General features: G+C 28.7%; 1 protein-coding gene and 1 long non-coding RNA gene across 2 annotated transcripts in view; one reads left to right on the top strand and one right to left on the bottom strand.

The window, feature by feature from the left end:
- LOC107447508 (uncharacterized) overlaps positions 1–25,296 on the bottom strand; it is a 32,241-nt gene extending 6,945 nt beyond the window's left edge. The window contains exons 1-2 of the long non-coding RNA XR_001584541.3: positions 23,812–25,296; positions 8,950–9,052 (exon numbers count right to left, since the gene is read on the bottom strand). This is a non-coding gene — a long non-coding RNA (uncharacterized lncRNA). The remainder of the gene's footprint in view (positions 1–8,949; positions 9,053–23,811) is intronic.
- The window catches only part of LOC107447507 (Sex combs reduced), a 60,441-nt gene continuing 53,586 nt past the window's right edge, over positions 19,802–26,656 (top strand). The window contains exon 1 of the mRNA XM_021148680.3: positions 19,802–21,885. Coding sequence (XP_021004339.1) covers positions 21,300–21,885 — 586 coding nt within the window. The 5' untranslated portion in view covers positions 19,802–21,299. The remainder of the gene's footprint in view (positions 21,886–26,656) is intronic.

Below are 26,656 nucleotides of genomic sequence, written 5' to 3'. Positions count from 1 at the left end.
TATATATATATATATATATATATATATCGTTTTATTGATTATTTCGTTTAAATATAGTTTAAACTTTTTAATTTAATTTTTCAGCAATTTTTGAATAATGAAATATGTTTGTTTTACAAAAAAAAAGGAAAAGAATTTGACTCAAATGGTTTGACAAATATACAAATAATCTTCTATTTTAAAAATATTTCGCTATTCTCTAGAACAATGTGTAATAAAATTCTATAAGTAATTATGAAAAAATCACTATAATAATAACATATAACTTTCCTTCGAATGATAATCACTGGTTTATTTTCGACTCGAAACAAAAAGACAAAATCTAAAAGAATCAAAATTTAGGTAGCTATAAACTTCTTTCACGGCTACGCTATTATCATATTTTCAAAACTCAAGACATCTTGTTTTTGAGGGTAATGAATAATGGTAATAATTTCTTGAGGGTAAGAAATTTAAAAAGAAAATTTTATTTTTTTGTTAAATGTTACATTTTCATAAAAGATTACACTTCATTATAAAAGAAATATAATTAAACAAAAAAGTAAATAATTACAGACTTGTTTACCTTTTTCAAAAGTAACCGAATCAAATGAGTAATTAAAATCTAAATATTCTCTTGCAATTTAATTATTTTCCTTATTTGAGAGTTTCAAAAATAATTATAATAACTCAGAAGTTTTAATAAGGATAATATACTTATATAAAATCAAAATAATTTTTCAATTTCAATTGAACAATAAAAATAAGGAAAAAAAAAGCTTTTACCCAAACATTTGCTGATTTGCTTCTTAATATTTTATGAATGAAATGAATCTGCCAATGAAAGTGTTCAAGCGTCACCCTCCCCAATAATAGTTTTTCCATCAATAAAATGTCAACTCAAATCCGGCCAATCATAAAAATCTTTTCCTAAATTTGTTTAAATTAATTTTTCTATTCCTGGTTAAAGGATATCGTACACTTCTCCATTAAAAAACTAGTAGCATTGTTTTTCAAATGTTTATGTATTTTTTATCTATTAACAATTATATATTTCTTTAAAAATTTGTTTTGATATACAAATCCAAACGCTTTACTCTGTCATCTTGCGATAATAAATTTCCAAGTGCAAGAAAATTGGTATTCACATTTATGCTTGATATGTATTTCGTTACTATTATAATTATTCGGTACAAGTTATTTACGTTTTTACTATGTAATTTAATTATTTTTCGATAAACACTGAAAACATTTTAATAAGAACTACAAATTCGAAAATTTAATTGAAAATTGAAGTAATTGAAAATGAGTATCAGAGAGGAATGAATAATTTAATTACTCTTGGGTAAAGTCTGTAATTAATTATTATAATTATTATTATAATTATTATTTCTTAATTATTATTTTTATCATTACTTATTATTTTATAAATAATTATTATAAAATTTATAATTGATTACAATTCATAATTAGTTTTGAAGTTCTATGATATCCTATGATATTAATTTTGAAGTCCATTAATTTAATTTCATTAATTAATCATTAAATATTCTACCGAAATTTTCGAAAACAATGAATTATATTTCAATTATACTAAACTATGTAATACTATACTAAAATATTTTCTAATATTAATTTAATTTTAATAAAAGAAATTGAAAAATTATTTTATGACAAAATTCCATGTGATTTAAATATTTTAAAATAAGCTTATTTGTAAAGATAAACTAATTTAAATTATTAGGCTTTTCTGTAACTTTTGTTTCATTAATAATTCAATGTAAAAAAAATAGATAGAGGAATTTTTGAAATGTTAAAATCCGTAAGAAATATAGAGAATATAAAGAAGTTATTCTAGCATGACTTTAAATAGAAGCAACAGGAAGGACAATACTAAAAAGTTTCTTTATTACCTAAATGGGTAATTTCACACCGGATTTATATAAAACTGGTTTGACATAAAATGCTATAATAATTAAAAATATCATAAATTAAGCTTGTTTCAAATAGCAAAACAAAATTCTAAAAATCGAAAAAATGATATAAAAATTACGTCTGACTCATAAAAATGAAATAAGAATTGTAATAAAACAGCTCGTAATTCGGAAAATGTTACATATTTATGCCTCGCTTACAATTTGTTTTGTACATTTTGGCAGATCGTAATTCTTTAGGTAAGAATTCATTTTCAAATAAACTACATTCTTCTTTAGTGATTATATACCAATCAGCTATTATTGCCATTTAATTATTTAATAGTACTCTAAGCTTTTGCCTGATTTTGTGGAAAAAAAATGTCATTATTTTGGACTCAAAAATTTTTTCAACTATATAAATTATGTAATTAAATAGTATTCTTCAGACAGAAACTGTTGAAAGCATATAATTCTTTTTCAAAGCTCATAAATTTTTTTACCCAAATTTTTTAACCCTTCCTCTCTCCTTAATTTTATAGTAAACAATTTTTTATTGCATATTTTAAAAATCATATTTTATTGCAAATTAATCATACACCATGTGTTTGCACTTTATAACCATGTAGATTAATATCTTAACCCTTTGACGCAGAATTTTTATTAAATATATTTTTCATTTTTTTCTTTATTTTGTAATAATTTAGGTAAGAAAAAAAAACGAAAAATTTTACTTTTAGCATTTTAATAATTTATGGTTATGAAATGCAGCATGAAACAGCAATGTCTTTTTCTACGTTAAATGTAAAATCCTCCAAACAATACTTTTAAAAAATTTTTCTTTTTGTAGTTATTTAGATCTAAAGGAAATAGTTATTAATCATTGAAATTTCTTTAATGTACAAAGTCAATAATTGATAAATTTCTGAATATGAAGGAAAATAAATTTACGACAACGTTTTTTAAATTTCAGTACAAATATAATTCCGATAATCTAACAAGCTATTTTTAGTAACTGTTCGACTGCTTCTTATAATTAAAAAATACAAAAATACATTTTTGCTTATAATTAGAGAGTCAGATAAGATATATATAAAAGGGACACCAGTGTCCCATCTGCGTCAAGCTTTTGAAGACTTTTCGATTTTGAGGAATTGAATTTGGGACAAGAACTTGCGATCTCTTCTTTCATCATCTAGGATGTTAGCTTTCTGGAGCTCGCCTACTTTATAACAAATTTAAAAAATATAACTATTTTAAAATTAGCTAAATTGAAACACAAACAAAGACAATAGACTAAAACTTAAAAATTTTTTTAAGAATAATTTTTCATTTTATTTTACTGAATGAACAAGAAAAATTCCTTCTCTCATATTTGGTACATTTGACAAAGCTCATATTCGTATCATGCAATATAGACATTACCAACATTAAACATTATTTTGCAATTTTTAAGCTGCCTTTTAGCTTTTAACAATTTAATGGATCATTAACTTGAACACAAAAACGTTTTCTTTATTTTTATCCGCGAAACATTCATTTTATGCCTCATCACAACCATGCCTCGAATTTTGTTTTCTATTAAGGCACAGCCTTGAGGCAANTATATATATATACGTATATCCAAAGAAAGAAGTGATTAAAAGGTAGTGAAAGCACTCTCTCCTACCCCAAATTATCAAGTGCAGAGTAAAAATTCAATTTGCATAGTATCCCATTGCATAAATGCCTAAAATAAAGGGCCCTGAACAATAAGGGCAGTAGATTTCCCCATTTTCTAATCAAGGTATTGTTTTGTGAGAAGATTTACTACCGGAGCTTTGGCAGCCCTATGGGACTTGTTGCATGTGTCATGCTTCTTCTTTTCTCAGTTGTGAATGATGCAGGCCGTCTCCACCACTTCCGGGGAAAGTATTAAATTACTTAACTGTCGCATATTGCTCTGGGGAAGAGAGGGAGAAAGACCACCCACAGGCGCCATCTTAGTATACTTTCTTAGCAAAATTAATTTTTTTTTACTCACATTTACACAAACATGATTTCGATGAGGGTTGTCTCAAATCTCATTTCCTTTATAAAATGTTCTCAGAGAAATAATAATATAGAGAAATATTATTGACAATTACAAAAAGTCTTATTTATATTTTTATACTATTTCTTAAAGATACGAGAATTCCCGAAACGTGCCTCACTCGTGTATAATTACGATGATGGTTTTCACAATTCTCAGAATTTCTTTAAAATACCCGGATGTTATTGAAACTATATATTATTGTTTATTTCCAAGACGCGCTAAAAAAATTTGGAGAAATTTTTACGAATATTAAAATATTAGCCTACTTACAAAATAATTTTGGAAATCTTAGAAGCATTTCTAATCTCTTTCTTAAAAGTTAAAATAATTTTCTTCTAATGAGTGATGAAAAGTTCGATTTATGAGTTTTAACTCAATTTTTAATACATCGTGAGGAAAAAAAATCAAATGTTCCTTGAATGTTACTGGTGTGAAATTTTTTTACTAAATTTTCACTAAATGAGGTAAATATTTAGAAACTCTCATAAAGTAAACAGTAAAAAATTCGGAATCATATTATTGTAAAAAATACCGGCAGTTCGGGTGCCTGTACTTTTTACCAAAGCATAATTTGGAACAAAAAGTCTGATAAACCGTAATTTTTCCAGTATTAATTGAATTTAGTAATAATCTTTGAATCACCCAGATTAAATAAATATTACTATAAAAATTACGGAATAATATTTCACGGTAAAAAAGGATTCTACGAATGATACACCCAACTGTCGGTACTTTATACCGCAATTTAATTCGGAATTTTTTACAGTGCTGTAACAAAATAAAGAAGTAATTCTACTTCTTGTGGTCATCCTTCACAAAAGTTGGCTATCAAATCAATAGCATTAATTATTATACAACTTTTTTCCATATTTTTTCCTCCAAATAATGTAGAGTGGTAAATTGAAATTGAATTGGCAAAAATTGTTTTCAAATACTGCTAAAGAAAACATTGGTGTTGCAATAAATAAATAAATAAATAAATAAATAAGAAGAAGAAATTGTTGAATCCCTTGTTACAAAAGTTTATTGCCTTATTATTATATTTAAATAAATTTATAATATTTCGATAATGCTTTTTCAGAAAACTACATTAAATTCTTTTTGATTTCTTAGAAAAGATTTCCCGCATCAGCCTGTAGTGAGCCAGGGGGTCCTGGTGGTTAAGCCCCCACAATTTTGTGACCAACGGCATGATTGAGGCATTGTGGTCAGCACTACGCTCAGGCCACCGTTACTTTCCAAACAGGCTGGTACCCATCGATCTGAAGCTGGTTTTGTTTTCCATCTGATACCTATTCTTAAACTTTATCATTAATTTAAATTAGTACCACAATGAAACTTATAAATATTTATTTATTAATAAGTTTATTCACTTAGAATTTCATTTAACAAGTGAGGACATTAAACTTAGTATAAAACTATTTATCTAAATGGTATATATACAATTCTACTAATTAAATCTCAACGGAATTTTGCTGAATACCCCTTTAGAATACGTTATTAGAATTTTTGGCTCCAAATCAAAATGAATTTCAAATAAATGAAGTCAAACTTTTCCATTTAATATTTTAACAGTTTAAGGAATTATAATAATGCATTTTAAAGTAAATGGTGAATAATATTTAGCTTGAAATATCTTATCAACAATTCCCAGCGATGTACAACATACCTGTACATACAAAATGCATTGCAGTATGATTCATTTATAATAACTTAAATCATCAGAAATAGTTAAAAAGAAATTCAAACTCATTTAATGTGATTTAGGGTGTTTTTTTTTTCATCGTTTTTCTATCTAAAATACATTGCAAAAAATTTCGAATCAAATTGCGCTGAAAAGTACCGGCGCTCAAAGTGCCGATACTTTTTATAGTTAAATTCATTTTTACCATAACATGTTACGAAACAAAAAATCTGATAAACCGTAATTTTTTCAGTAATAATTACAGTGAAATCACTGAATCACTCTATTTAAATAATTATTACTTAAAAAAAAAATACGGTATAACATTTCATGGTAAAAATGGTTTTTGACGTAAAATGGATTTTATAGATGATGCACACAAGTGCAGATAGTTTATACCGTCATTCGCTCTGGAATTTTTTACAATGTAGAGACTTATTTTATATATTAAATACATCTTAATAGCAATTTCCCGTAATATTCATCTATAGCATTTAAAATATATAGCAGAAAGATTATTTTATTCTTACTTAAATAATAAAGATTTAACTAAAAAAAAAAATTCTAACTTTATTTTTATGCAATTCATGCTGATTTTTTTCTGATTTTCTTTTCCCCTCCGATTACTGTATTTGTTTCACATATTAAACAAATATGTTGAATTAAAGCTAAGTATGAAAACTAGTTGTACCTGTGTCCCCTTGAAGCGAAATGATAACAGCCTATAAGTGAAGCATTAATTATTTTTGCTAATTAAATTAGAAGCAGATAAGATGACTATGAGCAAATCAAATGTATTAAAAGTACAACATCATGTACTAAAACACGATTCCTTCTCGTTTATTTGTTTAAATTCTTCTTCCTTTCTTTTTCAATAGCATCTTTTGATTTTCCTTCTCAACCATCTGTGTGTCTTGTCTTGATTTGGTAAAGAAAAGTAGCACACCCACACTTATCGTCAACCCTCATGGTGGTGTGATCATTAAGGCAAAAGCTTCACGTTAATTGTACTGGCAGAGTTTCTAAATCCCCCCACACTTTTCTACAAACGTTTCCCTGGATAAAGGAAGGCTTTCTTTTCATTAAGGGGGACCTACTTCACCCTCTACCTTATACATCCCCCCCCCCGTAAATAACAAAAGAACGGAGAAATGCTCTGAGAAAGATTTACTGCTTTCATCTCTGAATCGCGGTTGATTAATTTCCAGTGCCTTGAATCGCAGGGTGCTTGGCTCAATTAATAAAATGAATTAATACGCTCTTCTTATAGCTCACTGTGGTTGGAACAATTGCGTTCGAATCTTATCGGACCAGTAAAATCCAGGCTTTTAGATCGTTTGGTGATTATCTAGAGCTTTGAGGTAATAGCTCAGTGGGGCAATATAGTTAATCCTCTGGTGGATTCTTTGAAATAAAAATTCCACGTGAAGATGGATTTGTGGTTTTTTAATTTAAATATAGGAGTACCAAGTTCAACTAGGGGCGATTTTCTCATTTTGTCGGAAGGTCTATAACAGTGTTTACCAAACTTATGACTTTTGTGTACCCTTTCTAAATTTTCGTAACGCTGTGTACCCCCTAATAAAGAAATGAATGCATTTTTTACTATAAATAAATTGCACAAAAGTTAAAAATCACAACTAGCTGTTGACACCACTAATTATTAACTGTTAACTCCGCAGAAAATAGCTCATAGAAAAATACGTAATCGTTAATTTTCATGTTTTTAAATAAAATTTTTTGAAATTTTCGTTTGTTGCAAGATATTTGGCATAAGAACGTGTACCCCCACTAAACTGTTCCCGTACCTCTGGAGGTACGCGTACCGCACTTTGGGAAAAACTGGTCTATAATGATGTTTGGTATAGTCTAATTTGAACAAAAACTTAGTATCATTACGGGGAAAATGAAGCATTGCTATTTTGTAAGGGCATTTCAGTTAGGTTAGTCTTTCCTTTATGAATCGCAATAGGTTAAGCAATAGCTATTGAATCACAGGGGGTTTAATTCAATAAAAGGAAAATTTGAAAAAACAATGTAAATTAATACGTTTTTTTACAGCTTACTATGGTTGGAACAAATGCGTTAAAATCTTCTCGGACCAGTTAAGTCCAGGCTTTCAGATCGTTTGATAATTATCTAATTAATTCTCAGGTGGATTGCTTTGGAATAAAAACTCTACAAAAATGAATTTATGGATTGTTATTATAAATATAAAGGGAAGTATAAAACTTAACAAGGGGTAATTTTTATAATGCAGTTAGAATAATTATACTGATGCTTGACAATATAGTCTTATTTTAACGAAATCCAAGCATTACAAAATGAAACATTACAAATTAAAAAAGGGATTTTTATCTCTGAATCGTGGTTGATTAATTTCCAGTGTACTGAATCTCAGTTTACTTGGCTCAATTAATAAAATGAATTAATGCTCCTTCCTTCAACGCTCGTATCTCTTTGGTAAAATATAACAAAAATTCCTTTTAAAGCAAATATTAAACTATAAATGCTTCTAAAAAAGGCTCTAAAAGGCAATCGCTTATTTACATCTTTCGCGAGAAACATACACTCCCAAAAATAATAAATTCTACAAGAAACCATAATATTAGTATATTGATCCATATATATCGTTCAAATTTACTGCAATCTTAAGAAGGTGTTAAATGGAACCATAATTCCATTCAAGCCAAACCTTAGAATCAAGTTGAGCGATAATATACGGTTGAACAATAATCTGGTATGAATAATATGGTTTAATTTAGAGCCAAATTTCGCTCACTATGAAATTTGGCAAATTTCATATTGAGCTTAAAATGGGTAAAAAAATATAAAGTTCCACTGTTTTAGAAGAAAAAAACCAATAATTATAAATGCAGGATATAAAAAGGCATTAATTAAAGGATTCAAATGGTAAAAAAATTAAATTTTTCTTTTTATATAAACGACATAATGTTCCTTTGAACAACAGAAGCACTTTCAAAGTATGTTTAAATCTGGTGAATCATGAGAACTTATTTTAACTTAAAGTGATGCTAAACCACGATGTCACAGTGGATAAGGCACTGGTCTGAAATTGTGAAAGTCCCTATTCAAGACAATGCTGACCACATTGCTACCATAATTTCGTTGGTCTCGAAATCATAAGCTATGTTCCCTGATAAATGAAGAGAATGCTTTACTTAATGTGATGCTGAGTTGAAATTTTTTTCATACTTCTTAAACTTACCATTACATTAAAATTGCTACTACATGATACTATTGATCATCTTAAATAGGAATATGGTTTGGTTTAATACCTTATTGAGATTGCAGCAAATTTGCACCGTATTATGGTCTAAGGCACAGATATTCTGGTTAACATTGAAACATTTTTCTGAGAGTGCACAGTCAGCTTTAAGTCTAGAACAAGAAAAAAAAATTATAATGTGAAAAGACAATAATACTTAAAGTGCTAAACCAAATTAATAAATAAGTAAACTAAAATCCAGATTATAGCTTTAAATAAATAAATAAAAAATTTTCTGATGTTAATAATTTAGTAATAAAAATATAAGTATAACACTTACAAAATTAAAAAATAATAATGAAAATATAAATAAATGCAAACACTTGGATGATTTATTTTAAAATTTTTTTACATTAAACAATATTTTAGTCTCTTAAATCTCAATAACTTTTGTCAATGTGAATAAATTGGCAATAAATACTGAAACAGAGTAGAATATAAGCTGGAAAACCGAAAACAACCATTTCTGTCACGAAAGTAAATTACAAATGAAATATCTAGTAGCGTTCTTCTTTTGATATTCACGTCGTTGATTTTAAAAGAAAATTTTTAAAAAGAATTTTAAAAAATGGGAAAGGAAGATGTATTTAATACATAATTCATTATGTGGGCGTCAAATGGACGGAATATCACTGATCGCTATGAAGGAGATAAATTGGAAACTTTCCCAAGGACTGGGACAGCTACTAGCTTTTGTAAAACGGAATGGAATGATTTAAATTTGAAAAACAAAGACTGTATGAATTAAACTGTTAGAAGTGTGCTAAATCATTATTGATTAACTCACTATCGTACTTGTTATACTTAACTACATAATACTATGGTTCAATTTGATCAGAAAGTCGCGTTTTTTTGATATTCACGTCATTGATTTTAAAAGAAAATATTTAAAAACAATTAAAAATAAATTAGAAAGGAAATGTATTTAATACATAATTCATTACGTGGGCGTCAAATAGATGGAATAGCACTGATCTGCATGAAGGAGATAAATTGGAAACTTTTCCAATTACTGGGACAGTAACTGGCTTTTTTGAAGCAAAATGAAATAGCTTAAATTTAAATAGAAAAATGGTCTGAATTAAACTGTTAGAAGTGTGTTAAACCATAAAAGATTTACTGCACTGTTATATTTAATTACACAAGATAAAGGTTCAATTTGAACAGAAAAATGTTTCAATTTAACATTTTTTCAGTCGCAACTTTCCCTAGTACTGGAACAGTTACTGGCATTTGCTAAATGAAATGGAATGATTTAAATACAAAAACTGTCTGAAATAAAACTGGTAAATAAACCATAATAGATTTACTGCACTACCGTGCTATTAACTACAGAAGATAATGGTTCAATTTGAACAGAAAAATTGTTCAATTTAACATTCATCCAGCCGCGACTTTCCCAAGTATTAGGACAGTTAAACTGTTAAAAATATGTTAAACCATAACAGATTCATTGCACTATCATACTTGTTACACTTAACTGCACAATATTATGATTCAATTTGAACAGAAAAATGATTCAGTTTAATAGAACCGATTTTTTTCATAATGTACTAATTTTTTTCAGGAAAACTTCCTTTTATATAAATAATCTCTGAGTTAATATAGCATATTTTTATAGCATTATTCATTCATTATAATGCTACAAAAATATGCATAATTCCTAATATGATAAATAATAATTCCTAATATAATAAATATAGCATACTTCCTTAATATGAGTCACAATGGAGCATTGATTAAGATATTGAGTACTCATTGTTCAGAACTGGGATTCTGACCCTGATTGAGGTCCACCCATCATCGGATATCACCTTACCTGGCTCGGTACGCAATGCTAGTCACATTGCCGATGCTGACCATTGAAATATTATGTAAACGCGTCTTTGCCAATTTTGGACTCACCCAGTCCCGCAAAAATAAGCAAATCGCAAACTATCTTCCAATGCTTACGTAAGAAAATAGTGACTTTTTTTTGCTTTAATTTTAACATTTACTAAGGTAATCCAGTTTTCAGAATTGTAGGATTAAATTAAAGTAAAAAATGTAACTTAGCACTAAAGGAAATTCGTTTTAGAGAACCTTGAAACTCCTTATAAGTAACTTCTTCTCCTTATAAGTCTCCTTATAACTCCTTATAAGTCTCTTCTTCTTCTTTCCTAAATTATATTTCAAATTGAAATTTTCCAGGTGTAATTTTGCTTATAAATTCATATAAATTTTCTTTGGATCAAAAAAAAATTAAAATAAGAGGGATTTAAGGGTCTTGCTTAAGGCAATGCTCATACCCTTTTTACCCTTTTCATCAAAAATAAGCATCTTATTAACCCCCTTTCCACTTCTGGTCCTTTCGTAATTAATTAAGACCGGACAGCCTGGTTGGTAGTTCAAGTCCAAGGGGTCGTGAGTTCGATACCCACCAGCAGAAGACTTACAGTGTAGTAAATGGTGACTGGTGCATGTTAAATCTGTCGGGTCACAAAGACCTCAAAGTTCCCATAATAAATGAATACCTCTAGAAGTATTGAATTGGAGATTGATCGTACTCTGGATCAGGTCAAAATTACGATTTGTGGATGAATGAATGGATGCATGAATGAGTCCGCCCTTTAAAACGGGATGTGACGTGTGTGATGCCGAAGACATATTCTTGGTCATATATTAAGCCACTGAAAAACGCATCCTTTGCCTTAAATTCGCTTGATTTCACTAAGCAGGTTTGTGAAGTAGCATTAGAAACAACAACAGCAACGCAATAATTGCATAGCCCATTGCTTATAAAGTCTTAACCTTCATAACCACGCTGATTAATAACAGATTTTATAATAACTTTACTGTTTTAAAAACAGCTGAACATAAAATAACAATGCAGCTTCTTTGTATAATGAAAAAAGAAATCCATCAGTAACATTTGATAAAAGAAAAAAGAAAGATTTAAATAAGAAATTTAAGTAATAATGATAGCTTGAAATATATGTCCAACTTTTTTAATGTTTGAAAAAATAAACCAAAAATATTTAAACAGTTTAAAATTATTCGCACTTATTATTTTAAATGCAATCACATGGAATATTTGGCACATGAACTGGTAAGGTACAAATCATTCAGATGGCAAACACTAAAGACACATTGATGTAATTAAGTAGGGAACAGAGTAGGCTACTTCTATCCTATAATTTCTATTGGTATTCCTAAAATAATTATTTTCACCAATTACTGTTTCAAAAAACTATTTAAAAAATAATCGTTATAAACGTAATTTGGGTTATGGACCACTCTACGCAATTTTTTTAGTTACGCCAATGAAAATAGGATAATAGCAGCAACGGGACTCCAATCTATACTGTAAAAAATTTTGAATCATATTACGGTTTACAGTACCGGCACTTTGGTAGTGTCATCCATGAAATCTATTTTTATCGTAAAAGATTATACGGTCATTTTTACAGTCATAGTTATTTAATTATAGTGATATTACTGTAATTATTAGTGAAAAAATTACGGTATATTAGATTTTTTGTTCCGTAACATGTCCCGATAGAAATGGGGTTTGCGATAAAAAGTACCAGCACTCTGTGTCCTTCTTGCAAATATCTTTTAATTTGTCTTGAGAAAATAACATTAAGTTTCACATATTCAGTTTCCTCATCCACGAATTTACGCATTTAATGCAACTTTCTACATGTAATAGAAGCAGGTGACTTTAGATTAAAAAATTTGTGTTATTTTTGTCATTTTCGACTTTTTCCTATTTTTCCACTTTGCTCTCATTATTTCTATTACATTTAAAATACCGAGTTTATATAAAATTTTCTTCCAGAATTATGCCTTAGAATTATCACAAACTATTTTATTTATTTACGCCAAAAAATATTTAGCTATTTTTATTTATTAATTTTTTCGTTTAAAATCAAGAGCATCCCAAAAAGGTACTTAAGGTTACTGAGAAAATTCAAAATTTTACAATAAAACAATAATTTCAAGGCTAAGGGGCTTTTCACTTATTAAAGAAGATAGTTAGTCTAGCATTTTGAAAGAATTCTTGGAATGGTAACAAAATACTTTCACCTATCCAAAGCCCGCTCAAACTTTAACTTTACAATATGTAACAATACTTTTAGTAATTTTTAGTTACTTTCCAAGTAGTCAATGAATCATAAATTTTCAGATGTCAAAAATGTTATACATATTTTAACCAAAACTAAATACAAAATGAAAACCTTTTCAAGAAGTTAACAACTAACTATTTCTTTTGTATATGCTGATTTCAAAAAGTCTAGTGACATTAGACTCAAAAGACACAACTGAACAGGCGCCAACAGGGAAAGATAGTTTTATGAAATTCTAAACAGGAATACTCAGCAAGGAAATGAATACAATAGCTCAGTAGGTAGAGATATGAAATCACAATGTTGCCAGCAACAACCCTTTCTCACTTTCCAGAACAATTGTTGACATAGAAAATGGGATTTCAAAGTACTCGTTTACTACCCTATAATTTTCTTTTCAATAGGATGCGCTTTGGACGTGCACGTGTGCTGGCTTGACTTTGCTTCTCACAGGTACGATTTGACTTCCAAAATACCTCAGTTTTTATTTTGTAATCCATATTTAGGTTCTAATACACTAATGCTAACTCTGTAACGCATATTTCGGTTCTGAAAGATGTCAGTGATAATTCTGCAATACATATTTAGATTCTATAAATTATCAGAGTTAATTTTGTAATACCTATCTTGCAATACTAATCTTCACTGGCTTCAAAAAATATGAAAATGGAAATAAAAGTCGTCAAAAATACGTTAGAGTTACTTCTCTAATACATATTTAGGTTCGAAAATATATCAGAGTTAATTCTGTAGAACATATATAGGTTCTAAAATATGTCAATGTTAATTTTGTAGCACATATGTAATTTCTAAAATATAATCAGTGTTAATTCAGTATAAGTGTTAATTAGAAGCCTTTTGTTCAGGCGAACGGACTGCAATCTCAAAGTATAATACACCTTTACTGGAAATGACGGTAGTATGATAAGGGTTATATGAATTTATACTTTACAAACTCAGTTTTACCGTTCAGTTTCATATTTAACTTTGATAAAAAAAAAATATATTAATAGCATATTTGTTGCTTTCAAAGTAAAGAATTAAACTGAACTCTACTTTTTTTTATAGATTTTTACTGGAAATTAAATTTTTTTAGTTTTAATTATTAAAGAAAAATAGGTGTTAATCAAGGGGAAAATATTACACTATCAAAGACTGTTATGAAAATGAATCTTAAACGAGGTTGGATATTTGGACCCCTTAGGCTACTGCGAACTTAATATGGCGTTAAACTAAACCATATTTTAATCAAAGTTAAACCATGGCAAGGTGTGATGTAACCAAGTTCAATTAGTATGATAACGTTTTTCTATTCCTTTCTAAAATTTCGAATAGTGTGAGCAGGTTTTTTTCTTAAGAAAAGGCTAATTTCTTTAATAAAACTAAGCAAACGTTAACTACTGTTGTAAGAGTGGCGAACGTACCGTTTCTTAATCTTTATATCTTACTTTTTTTTTAACTTTTTAAGAAGGGGTGCTTGAATTAGGAGTTGGGAGACATTTGGGGTTTCCGAATAGGTTTTCGAACCACGCCCACTTTCCCTCGAAACCCTAAGAGCATGGTCCTGTCCTTGAACTTCCCTGGAATTGGTTTTCAAACTAAAATGAGATATACTTGAAAAAGAATTAGATTAATCTTTTTCTCCCATTTTTTTCTTATTTTGTTAAACCAGAAGGAAACCGCAATGGTGGTTTCTCATTGATTTTACTTTCAACAAAACTACTTGGAAAAGTAGTTTTGCTTACTGGAAATTCAATAGCTCCCCCCTTCCAAGTTATCTATTTTTGAAAATAAACAGTTAAATTAACTGAGCTTATAGGAAAAAAAATTGGAGACTGAGAAAATGATCTATGAATTTTTCATGCAGATGCGAGAAAGATTACACATAATTTCGTATGCTGACCAGTTTAAATTCCATCATACTCTGCAGAGAAAAAATTTTAATTTTTGCCCCTAGCAAAAAATGCGTACATAGGATTGAAAAATAAAAATCGTAAGTATTAAAGTTTTTGAAATAAAAAAGATTGAAGAAAAAAAAAGATGAGTGAAAAACATGAATGAGTTAAAAACAAAATGCTTTACTTTTTAAGTGCTATAACATATTAAAACCATTTTAAGGGTTGGAAAATAACTAAAAATGTCATATTTTCCTGCATTTCAGTGGAAAAATTTACTATTTTGTTTGTTTTTTTTTAATTTTATGCATGTAAATTCTAGACACTTTAGCAAATTGAAGTACAACTTTTATCGACACATATATTGCTCATTGTCAAGGAAGAAAATTATGTAAAATAGTTAACAAAACACTTGAAAAAAATTTCATATTTTGTTTTTAAAACTAAAGGAAATTCGATTAAAAAAGTTGATTAAAAAAGTTTGGAAAGACTTCTATTTATAAGTTTTTTTATTTCTTTTTTACTATGTACCACATTTTCGCTCTATGATAGCGAATGGAAAAGAAAGAAAAAACTAGTATTTTCTGGACTATTTGTCTTGACCATTATCTATGTCTATTTATCTTAAAAGAAAAATAAATTTATTAAATTAGAAAATTAAAACTTCGCCTTAAAATAAACACAGGTCTTACAATATTTTAAATATGTAGGGCATTGATTTTAAAATTATCGCAGTCCACTTTTATCTCCGAAACTCGGACTATTATTTTTATTCCTATTCTCCTATTTCTCAAAACAGATATTCATGCTACTTCAATTTTTTTTTTTCATTATTTCATTTACATATTTATTTTTATTTCCAAATTGCGACTTTTAACATTTTCCCGTTAATATATTTTATAGTATTTTATAGTACTATTCTGATGTAAAATTTTTTTATATTAAAATGTTTTTGAAATATACATAATATAAAATTCCGTAAATAATTTTAAAGGACAAAAATAAGAAGTTGTTTCATTTCATTTTTAACACAAAAAGATAAATTTGAATTTCTTGCACAGAGACATATAAGAAATAATTGCAAACAAATAAAGTTTATTTACGCCCGGTGACTGAGCAGTAGCTCTTCGCGATGTCGTGCCACAGGTCTCTGGTTCGATCCTCGGGCCGGGCAAGGCTGACTCAGCCTTTCATCCCTTCTGTAGGTTGATAAATGAGTACCAAGCATGCTTGGGAACTAAACACTGGGGGTTCCGCGTTCGACTGACCACCTGACCGGAACATCTGCTCCTGCACCCCAGAGCCCAAGGTCAAGAAAACAGAGATGGGCACAGTAGGCCTTGGCCCTCATGGGCTGTCGCGCCACTGAGTTTAATTTTAGAGTTATTTTTTTAGCGATTAAATTATAAGTAAAGGTTCACACATATATTCACAGTTATAAACACGTGACTATTTTTTTTTCTTTCTATTTCATGTCATAAATAGGTATTTTTATATATTTGGTTCACTTCATTTAATAATACCTTTTATGTTTTCTTATTTCTGTTTTCACTAAGACGAAAATTTTAATATCCTTCATCAAAGGAAATATTGCATAGATTAATACAAGTCTTCTCGAAATAAGGGTGCCAGCCCATTTTAGGGCTGCGATAAGCATGACTTGTGCTTTATTCGCTACCTTCTTAATAAGAAAATTTCAAGAAGCCCTTTACTATTACTATTTATATGAATGCTATTATTAGTTCAGAACCAGAAAAAAATATGAATAATATTTATATGTGCTTTATGTATTAATTTAAGATATGCATTCATATATTTCTTTATCGTGGCCCTAAATTGGGTCGAAATAAGACTGCCTTTTAAAGCATTTACTATATTGCAGATATCTTTCTTTCTTTTTTTTAAATTTTTTTTTACATAGAAAATTAATCTAGATGTGGGGTAGAATAAATTTCTCCCATTTAAAAAAAAAGATCATTACTAAGAAAATTTTAAGAAGCCCTTTACTATTACTTTTTATATGATGGCTATCATTATGTCGGTTGCATTAAAAATAAGAATAAAAGAACTTATTTGTTGAAACTAATAATAATAAGCAAAATTTTCTACTGCAGTCTCAGAAATAAAACACTCATTTTTGATAATTCAGCAATCCTTGCGCAGTTTTTCATTAATTTTGAGAGCCATTTCGTCATGAAATCACGTGATTTGTGACGAAACACAAACAATATAATCTCAAACATATGATGAAACAGTTTTCTCAAATCGAAACTCTTATAGAAATGCATTGTTGGAGAGATTCTTAGCGTGAATGGCGAAACTAGAATAAAGAATAGATAATCGAAAATAACGGGACGAATTCTCGTACCAGGGAGGCTCCGGGTTCAAATCCCACTAGGGGCATGGGTGCAATTTATCTCTCTGCTCTATCTGTCTTTGTATTACATCACCTATCTGGTACCCACGTTTACGCGATTATTAGAAGCGTTTTGATCTTAATATCAAAACGTGAGTTATTTTATTTATTTATTTATACATTTTTTTGGAAAAAAAATAGAATAACATAAAATTTGTTTAATTTTGACGAAACTCGCTTCCTCGATATTTATATCGACACTTTTACGAAATTTTTGCTCGGAGCATAGATCAGGAAACGGTTTTGATATTTAAGTATCCATTTTTTACACTAAACCAAGAGTGGAACTGAGAAATGGCAAGCATACTTCTTGTTCGGGGGATGACATTTAATGACATTTTTCAATTTTTCGTAGAAAAATATATTATATTCCTATTAAAATATTAACAAATATTGCCTCTCTTGCTTGGGACCTCTTGTTAAACCGTGTTTAGATACTTCCGAAAAGTCCTATTCGTATAAATTTCATCAAATTACGTAAATATTTTCAATTAACAAATTATTTTAAAATTATTGTTATTTGATACTTTTAGTTGAACAGGCTACTTAAAGTATTGAAATGAGAAGATTTTTTTAAATATTTTTTTCAAATTTAATTAAACTTAAGGAAATATATATAAAAAAATTAATAAATCTAATTGAAATCCTAATGTAATGAATATAGATTTTGCGCCCTTAAACCTTACATTCAATTCAATTCAATGAATAAGGAATTATGAAAAAATAAATGTCTACTAAGTATTGGTTTTTCTCTATGCTTTTTAAACTTAAGAGGCATTCAATTAATGCCTTAAATAGTTGATGCTTTTTAAAAAAAACAGAAAAATTATTTATTTACTAATTGAATACATATATTATTGCATAAAACTGGAATCATTACTTACATGCGAGACAGTTCTTACATATGTGCAAATAAATTTGACACGAAAATTGTATGATAAAGTTGTATATGAAAATTAATGAATATATATTTAGGAAAGGATTACTTGATAGTATATAAACAGTAAATAAAATTTACTAAGCACAATTAACTACTAACTAAGTTCAGTTTTTTCACTATGCTTTTTAAAATTATGAGACATTCAATTAATGGCTAAAACAGTCAATGCTTTATAAGATATTATAAGAAACAAAACAAAAGGAAATTCATTATTTACTAATTGGACACATATGTTATTGCATAACATTCAAAGCATTATTTACAGTGAGACAGTTCTTGCATACGTGTAAAAAACTTGGCATGGAAATTGTATCATAAAATTGGGTTAATAGATATATTTTAGGAAAAGATTGCTTATTGTATGTAAACATTAAGAAAATTTTAAGATGTTCTCTTTTTTTATATAATTAATTTATCTCAGAGAAAACATTGAACGACACATTCATACGACACGACATACACATTAATGCATTTTCTGTCTCAATTCATTTGTTCATTTTTAACTAATGTTTGATAACAAAAAAATTTAAACATTTATGTAAACTTCTTTATGTTTGTAAGAAAAAATGGAGGTAAACTTCAGTTTTATATATTGACAAAACCTTCAACTGTTTTTAATACTCCATTTTTGTTTTTAGAAAAGGTTAATAAATAAATATTTAAAAAAATTCCTGCTTGTATGTTTACGCATTGCATAAATAATATATAAGTTTGAATTCAAAATAATAAGAAAAAAGTAGTTGTTTAAATTCACTATGTTTCAAAAATATATAAAAGAATGTAATTATTGAAAAAAGTTTTATACATTGTAAACAAATATACAAGCATACATGTAAATAAAATGTATGCGCTTTGCATCTTTTTGCTGCGAGGAGAAACAAATTCTGTTAAAATTGTCGTACTGCATGGTAATGACATTTCCGGTGAAAAATACCTAAATTCTGACAATAAAACTACAATATATGGTATTTATAGAGATTTGGTAACTTTTCCTTTCATATGGTAACGATTTACCTGAAATTCTGGTTTTCAAAATTGAAGTTTTTTTTAACAAACATTTAGTAAAAGATACAAATTTTAAAGGTAAACTGAACCGCATAAATAGCTTTTATAGCATGCTCTATGATATCATGATAAAATGACCAATTTTTGTCACATTTACCGAATTTTATCACATTATATAATACTATATTTAAGGGTTAATTTCACAAAAATTGTTATCAAAGCGCCATATTTTACCATATTCTGGTAGTTTTGACCATATCTTTTTTCTTAGTGTACACTATATGTATACTTTAAAAAATTATTTTTTCCTTGTGGGATTTTCTTCTACAGATTTCTTACATATTCTGATAATTTTCGCTATATTTTAATAAAATCGTTAATAAAAATAACTTGACAGCGTTAACTATCACAAAATAACATAACAAAATTTTCGGAAATCCATATAATTAGAGAGACATATTTAATGAGTTCAAACTATTTTTTTTCTTTCTTTTTAGATATCAACATCAGAACTACACGGATGAATAGAAATGGAGAAAAAAAAACATGCGCGACGTTTGGAATAAAGGATGACAAAAAGAAAGAAAATAGAAAGAAAAAGAAGAGAAAGAACAGTTGGAGAAAGAGAATGACAGATATTAATTGCAGGGTCGAAGGTGGGTGAGCGGGGGAGTGAAATTATAATGTGATTGCAGAGCTTGGGCAAGTACAGAACGTTTCATTCGCCTAGAGAGAGCTGATCGATCTTCAAGAAAATGAGCTATAGGAGGAAGGAGCAGGCTTGAGTGGAAAAAGTTGCACCGACATTCGTTGTTCATAGCGCGAGAAGCACTCGCAGAACAACCTCATCTCTTTTCTGAGACCTCCTCTGTTAGAACTTCGAACGAATATCCTCAGTAGAACACCCCTCGGTACGTAGAGCTGCAGCGAATTATTTATTTGAAAAACTGCGGTATTATTTTCCTGAACTGATAAGCACATTGCTTTTATTAATCGGTAGCATATCTCGGAAAAATCTTTTTCGAAGAAAAAGGTAAATAAAAAAAAAAATCTATCTTTTCGATCTCCTGAGTTGAAGTTTAATTTATTATCTTCATTTTTAAGATAACGATCTAACGCTATTCATTATCTCGAACTATTTTTTAACAACTTTAAACGAAAAGTTTCTAAAAATATATTAAAAAAAATTTCCTTTGTGCAAAAATTTATAAATGTTTACTAAAAAAATTCATGTTTACTAAAAAAATTTGAAATATGAGAAAGTATTGTTTATTTTGATCCGAAATACTACTGAGTGATTGCCGCTGAAACCGAAAACAAAATCCTCAGAAAAGGAAAAAAAAAGTTAACTATTTTTCGATTTAAGACACGCATGCGCCGTTTCTAGATTGTTTAGAAATTCAGTATTCAAAAGAAGTAAAGTTTTCAATTTGAATCGGCAAAGAATAAAATAAATAAAATAAAAAGTTTGGTAAATGACGGAGCGCGGCCGCTAGGGTTACTAGTTGCCCTGTCAGCTTGATTTCTAAGCAGCTGAATAACACGAAGTTGTAGATGGGAGGCGCTGTAAGTAGTAACCTTAACGCTATGAGCACTTGGGAGAGAGCATTCTAAAGGAAGCGCTCCTAGAGTTTAGACATACTCACCTGAGAGTAAGAAGATCGTAGAACTTAGACGAACTTTAATCCTAAAACTTTCTCTCTTCTTTAATGAAGGTTTTGGTATAAACAATTATTGCGAGATAATTCACACTTTTAGCCGCAAATCGGCACTCAGAGTTGTGAGCCGGCTCGATCATGTACTTCACGTTCACTCTGTCCCCTATTGGCGGAGCGGTATCACGTGGTCGATAGGGCTGTACCATATTTGGAATAATGTGCTATTAAAAGTGTGCCGGAGGTTTCCCAGTGAGCAGTAAGAGCCATAATTCATCAAAATTGCGAGGTTGTTCTTCGGGGAAAAATTATAGCCTGCTCCACAAATCAAACGGAACTTATGAGTTCGTATCAGTTCGTAAACTCGCTGACGTCGTGCTATAGTCAAGCCAGGCAGGACCCGACGGCTCAGGACTATTACACGCCGCCGGTTCAGGCGTACGGAAACTGTTATAACGGGCCATCTTCCCCGGTCCAGCCTCAGACGTATGGGGCCCCTTATTCCCAACATTTGCAAAATCAGAATGGGGACCCGCATCATTTTAGTAGTTGTTCTCAACAACAGAGACTTGGTCATTCCCTTAGTAGTCAGAGTTCGAGGACCCCCACACCATCGGCGACGCCGGTACCCAGTTGCAAGTATGCCGAACCACCGACTGTTCATGCGGCATCACCACAAGATCTTTCGACCACAAGCAGCAGTTCTCAACCCCCAGAAAGTCCTGAACAGGGAGATTCACCCACTCCACCCACTTCAAAATCCTCGACTAGCCGTCACCTAAGTCCTGATTCATCACCACAGGAATCCAGTCCTCAGCAGTCACCATCACCTCAAAGTTCTACAACATCTCAAAAAGGCAATGCTGCTTTTCAAGGCAATCCTCCACAGATTTATCCCTGGATGAGAAAAGTTCATGTCGGGCAAAGTAAGTTCAATAATATCTATTTATTATTACATGCTCATACTTAAAGCAATCAAAAACAATTTCTTCCACCAAAATTTTATTATATCCAGTTAAACTGATAAACACACATTTAAAGGAATATATACGATCATCTTAATTTTTTTTCTATATATTTTTTTTATTTAAATTTTCACTATTATGAGAAATTTTTTTAAATTATCTTCTTAATTGCTGTGGAAAATAGGTATGAAGATTAGTTCAAAGAAATAATAAAAATAATATTTATAAAAAAATTAATAAATAAAATATTGTGTTTTTAGAAATATATTTTTGAATATTTTGACTAACTTTATTTCCTAAAAATTGCGCAAGTACTTCCTATTTACACAATTTTACGAAATATCACTTATACTGAAAAGAAATTAAAAGTTGAAGAATTGAATTATATTTAAGTTTAAATGCTTATAAATTACACAATTTTTTTAATATTTATTTTGGCATTATTACTGTTAGAAAAAACTGATTTTCACTTATTTTTATATGAGTAATTCAAAGCAAATTTCTATTTTTAATTAGTTAATATGTTTTTCTATTAATTATTTTTCTTTATAAAAATTTTGATATCAATACTAATTTCAATTTATCTCTGTAAAAACGCTAAAGTTGGTCCAGCACAAGTTATCTCATTATATAATAATAAATAACAATATATAATAATGATTTAGATATTTTATGCATTTAAAAATATATATTCAGTTGTAAATAAAATAGCTTCTAGATTTTTTTACTGTGGAATGACCCAAATAAGGAATTACAAATCATACCGAAATCAATTATTTAATAGCAACAATTTATTTTGTTAAAGCTCAAAGATTAGATATACACATATATATATCTATACATATGGAAACCTATCATAAAGCACATTTGGTTATTAATCTGGTACTTGATTTTATTTGAACAAATTTACACTATATTTTTTTAGTCACATCCTGCACTTTAATTGCTGATTTACTAATTTATTTATTAAAAGATTTTTCAAAATATATTTTAAATGAGTGAAGACTTAAAGTATGTAGTAGTACAAATTTACAAATTGTTATTTATGTTTTGAAAATAAATGTTAGACAAAATAATTTTTATCTAGTTGGGAAAATACTATTAATAAACTCTAGATGAAATAATAATAGTATTTACACATTTTCAATGACAAGTCTATATAATTAGTCTTAATTTTTTTTCTCCCAAATATTTTGTGATGTGTTAACATTGTGCTCATGATATTTACTATCGCTTATTATTTTAATAACTCTAAAAATGAAAATTTATATTTTGTGTAAAATGTTAAAATTAGGAATACTGGAGCTAGAAAATAACATTTTTTGATATTAAATTTTCAGATGACTTCTGTTTTTAGTCTTTTTAATTACATTTATAAAAGTATTATTTAGAAAATGTTCATTGTTTCAATGATAAACTTACATTTATTTTGAAATTTATGCTTGAAATATAATTTCGTCAAATTAAATATCAATTTGAGTTTTAATTTTTTTCATAAAAAGTACGCAATTTAAATTTCATTTATGCATTTTTCTATTTAGAAAGTTTAAAAGCAGTTGTACTATAGTTAATTAAATGAAAGCTAACGCTGGCACAAATACTTATAGCACAATGTTAATTATCTTAAAACATATAGCTTATTAAATAATATTAGAGATTTATTTTAAAAAAGCAATAAGAAAAAAAATCCAAAACATCAACATTCTACAAAATATTTTTAAACAATATATATAATCTATATCGATAATTTTCATTTTAAACAAAATGTAAACAATTCAAAATTATTAATATATTTGAGAATGTTATAATCGAGCTGTTAGATAAGAAATTGGTGTGAACAAATTATTCCCTAGTAATATTAAGAATATTAAAACAAGTATACTTTACCATGAGTTAATGGTAATCCAATTTCTGTTGTGTGTATTTGAAATTTCTGGGTGATTCTACATAGAAATTCGTTTCCGCCATCTATACTAGGCCTAATAAATTTCACCGCTGGTTGTTTACTACGACAAAATGAGAATTTTCGAACAAAACCGTATAAAAATCAATACATTTTTTTCGACAAATATAACATTGAGCATAAAAATTCATAAAGATTTCCAATCTCAAAAGACTGAAATCTATAGGATTGATCCAATCAGAGAAAACTAGATTAAATTCGAAGTTAGAGGAAAATAAGTGCTCGAGAAAAGTCATCCAGATGTTATTTTGATACAACCGTAGAACATGCGGTCCGACGAGCCGGGCGGACTCACCCCGTCTGAAAGCGCTGCTGTTTCGGGCAATGCTTTTCAAGTCTCTCGTATAGCCGTAAATATTCTAGGCTGTCAGAGAACGTATTACCCCTCCCATTCGGCCATAAAACTCGGCTCCGTTGGACCTATAAAACTTTCGGCACGACCATAATTTTGTCCAAGACTCTTTCAGTCCCTTTTCGCCTTCGGCTATAAAATTGCTGCTACTAAAAGGGGAGACCTGACTAGACATTTTTATGGCCGCTATAAAACGGTGGAAAAGAGCTCGTTTAAGTACAAAAGAGATCTTGCCAAAGACACTTGTTTAATCATTTAATTTGGGTTTTTTGGCTCCGAAAGAAGGTTCTACACCGTTTGTTTTTATTGCTTTTTGACGATAATCATCTTTACTACGTATATTTCTTTTTTTTCTTTTTGAATGGAGCATTTTTTAGAATAAAGTTTTATTCAATATTTGTACACTGTAAGAAATTTTTTTTTTAATTAATTTAAAAATATAAAGCTTGATAGTCAGTATAAAAATTAAAACAAAAAAATATTAAGTTAATAAATTAATAGATCGCATTATTAATTTTCATTTTAATTTTGGCTTCTTGCTACATGTTTTATTACGCTGTAAAAATGCAGAGTTCAATAAATATTTTGTGACTTAGATAGATGAAACAAATTCCACTTTTAGAAAAAAATGTAAAATCATTATAATATGATATAAAATAATTTTAATTTTTACAAGCTATTAGATCTCAATATAATATTTCATTTCAGCGTAAACAAAGTTTTGAAGGAAAAATAAGATCACACATTTTAAGGCAATTGACTGCATCTTGTTATGTTTATCATAATTAAAAGCTTCTCGTTCCTTCTATTTATAAATATATACTTGAAACTAACTTTTATCCATAGATAAATTCTGGAAAGCTTTCTTGAGGTAATCTTTGTCAGACTCAGAACTAAACTCGAGAAATGCATACATATATTTAATTTATTTGAGGCTATTCTCAAAGGAAACCCCTCGTCAGATTTTAAATTTTATTTGAGAGAAAATATAATTCATTTTCCAAAAACTATCAGGATTAACCCAACGACAACAGATTTTAGCAACAACGACTTCTTTTAAACCATTACCTTTAATATATATTTCGCTGCTTTTGTGACCAATATATTTTTTTTACGGTTTAACAAAATATTAAAATTAAAATAGTGGTAAACATTTAATAAGAGTTTGCTATCATGTACTTAAAAGTTTTAATCAATTTCTATCAATAACATTTTATTTATTTATTTTTTCACACGGTGAAGGAGCACATATATTAAAAATATATTAAGCGCTATTTTAAAAATATAATACCAATTTTTATATTGGTTGAACCAAAAACACTTTTGACGTAGAAAAAGGTTTAAATGAATAACTGCATCTATTCGTTATTCGATCTAAATTTAAAACGCAAATTCTTCTTTGATGTGATTCAAATTCTAAGCAACTTCATATTTGGATACTGGAATTCATTACATTTTTGTGATAAGTGATGACTGTTTATATCCGGGCCCCTCATTGATTGACGATTTATGAGATAGTCTCATCCCTCATCGTGCTAACCGTGGAAGGTTTCCGCATTCTCCCTTCCACAATTGCGGGTCAGTTTCCCTCAAAATATTTTCAATGAAAGAGAGTTTGTAGTAATAGAAATGATTTATTTCTCTTTTCGCATTTTGAGTCGGACACAAAGTTGCAAGTTTACAGCCCTACATGCGATATATATATATATATATAGCCATCATGATCCTGTGTGAGTTACTTTTTCAGAAGATGATGTCAAGCAANGGAGTATATATATATATATATATATATATATATTTTATTACGTTCTTACGTTTTGTATCATAGGGGGGAAAGGAGAGAAAGAAAATAGCTACAGTAAACATGAGATTTAAAGACATGGTTATTTCTAGTTTTTCCACTCTCCTGTCGGTGATTTCAATACATTCGATGCAACCTTATCTCTGTGTCCTAGTTGAAAATATACTGTACACCTTGCATTGAAGTCGAGAGCTAAACTATTAAATTAAATTAAATCACAGTTTAAAACTAAATAGTTTATCCTCGATAATTGAATAGAATTGAATTAGAACTTTAATGGTACGAAAAAGCTTTTAAAAAAAATGTAGTTTTAAAGACAATCTATTCAAATTCGTATGTTGCTAAACTGTATCACTGTTTATAACAATATAGTTTATCCCCTGCAATTGAAACTAAATGACAAAGTCATGGAAACTCTCCCTTTAAAGTTATAAGATCTTATATTCATTTTTCACTATAGTTATGTATATAACTACAATAGTCAAGTAAACTTTGAAAAATAAATCACGAGATTGCCGTTAGGTTAACCATGGAAGGGATTTGTAAATTTCCTTTTACTGAATTGCGAGTTATTCTAACTCAAAATTTCTTCCTCACAACAAATTTAGTGCGATGC

The sequence above is a fragment of the Parasteatoda tepidariorum genome, chromosome X2, assembly GCF_043381705.1.
Source record: "Parasteatoda tepidariorum isolate YZ-2023 chromosome X2, CAS_Ptep_4.0, whole genome shotgun sequence".
NCBI lineage: Eukaryota > Metazoa > Arthropoda > Arachnida > Araneae > Theridiidae > Parasteatoda > Parasteatoda tepidariorum.
Note: the sequence above shows the minus strand (reverse complement) of the source record. Positions and strands in the feature narration are given on the sequence as shown.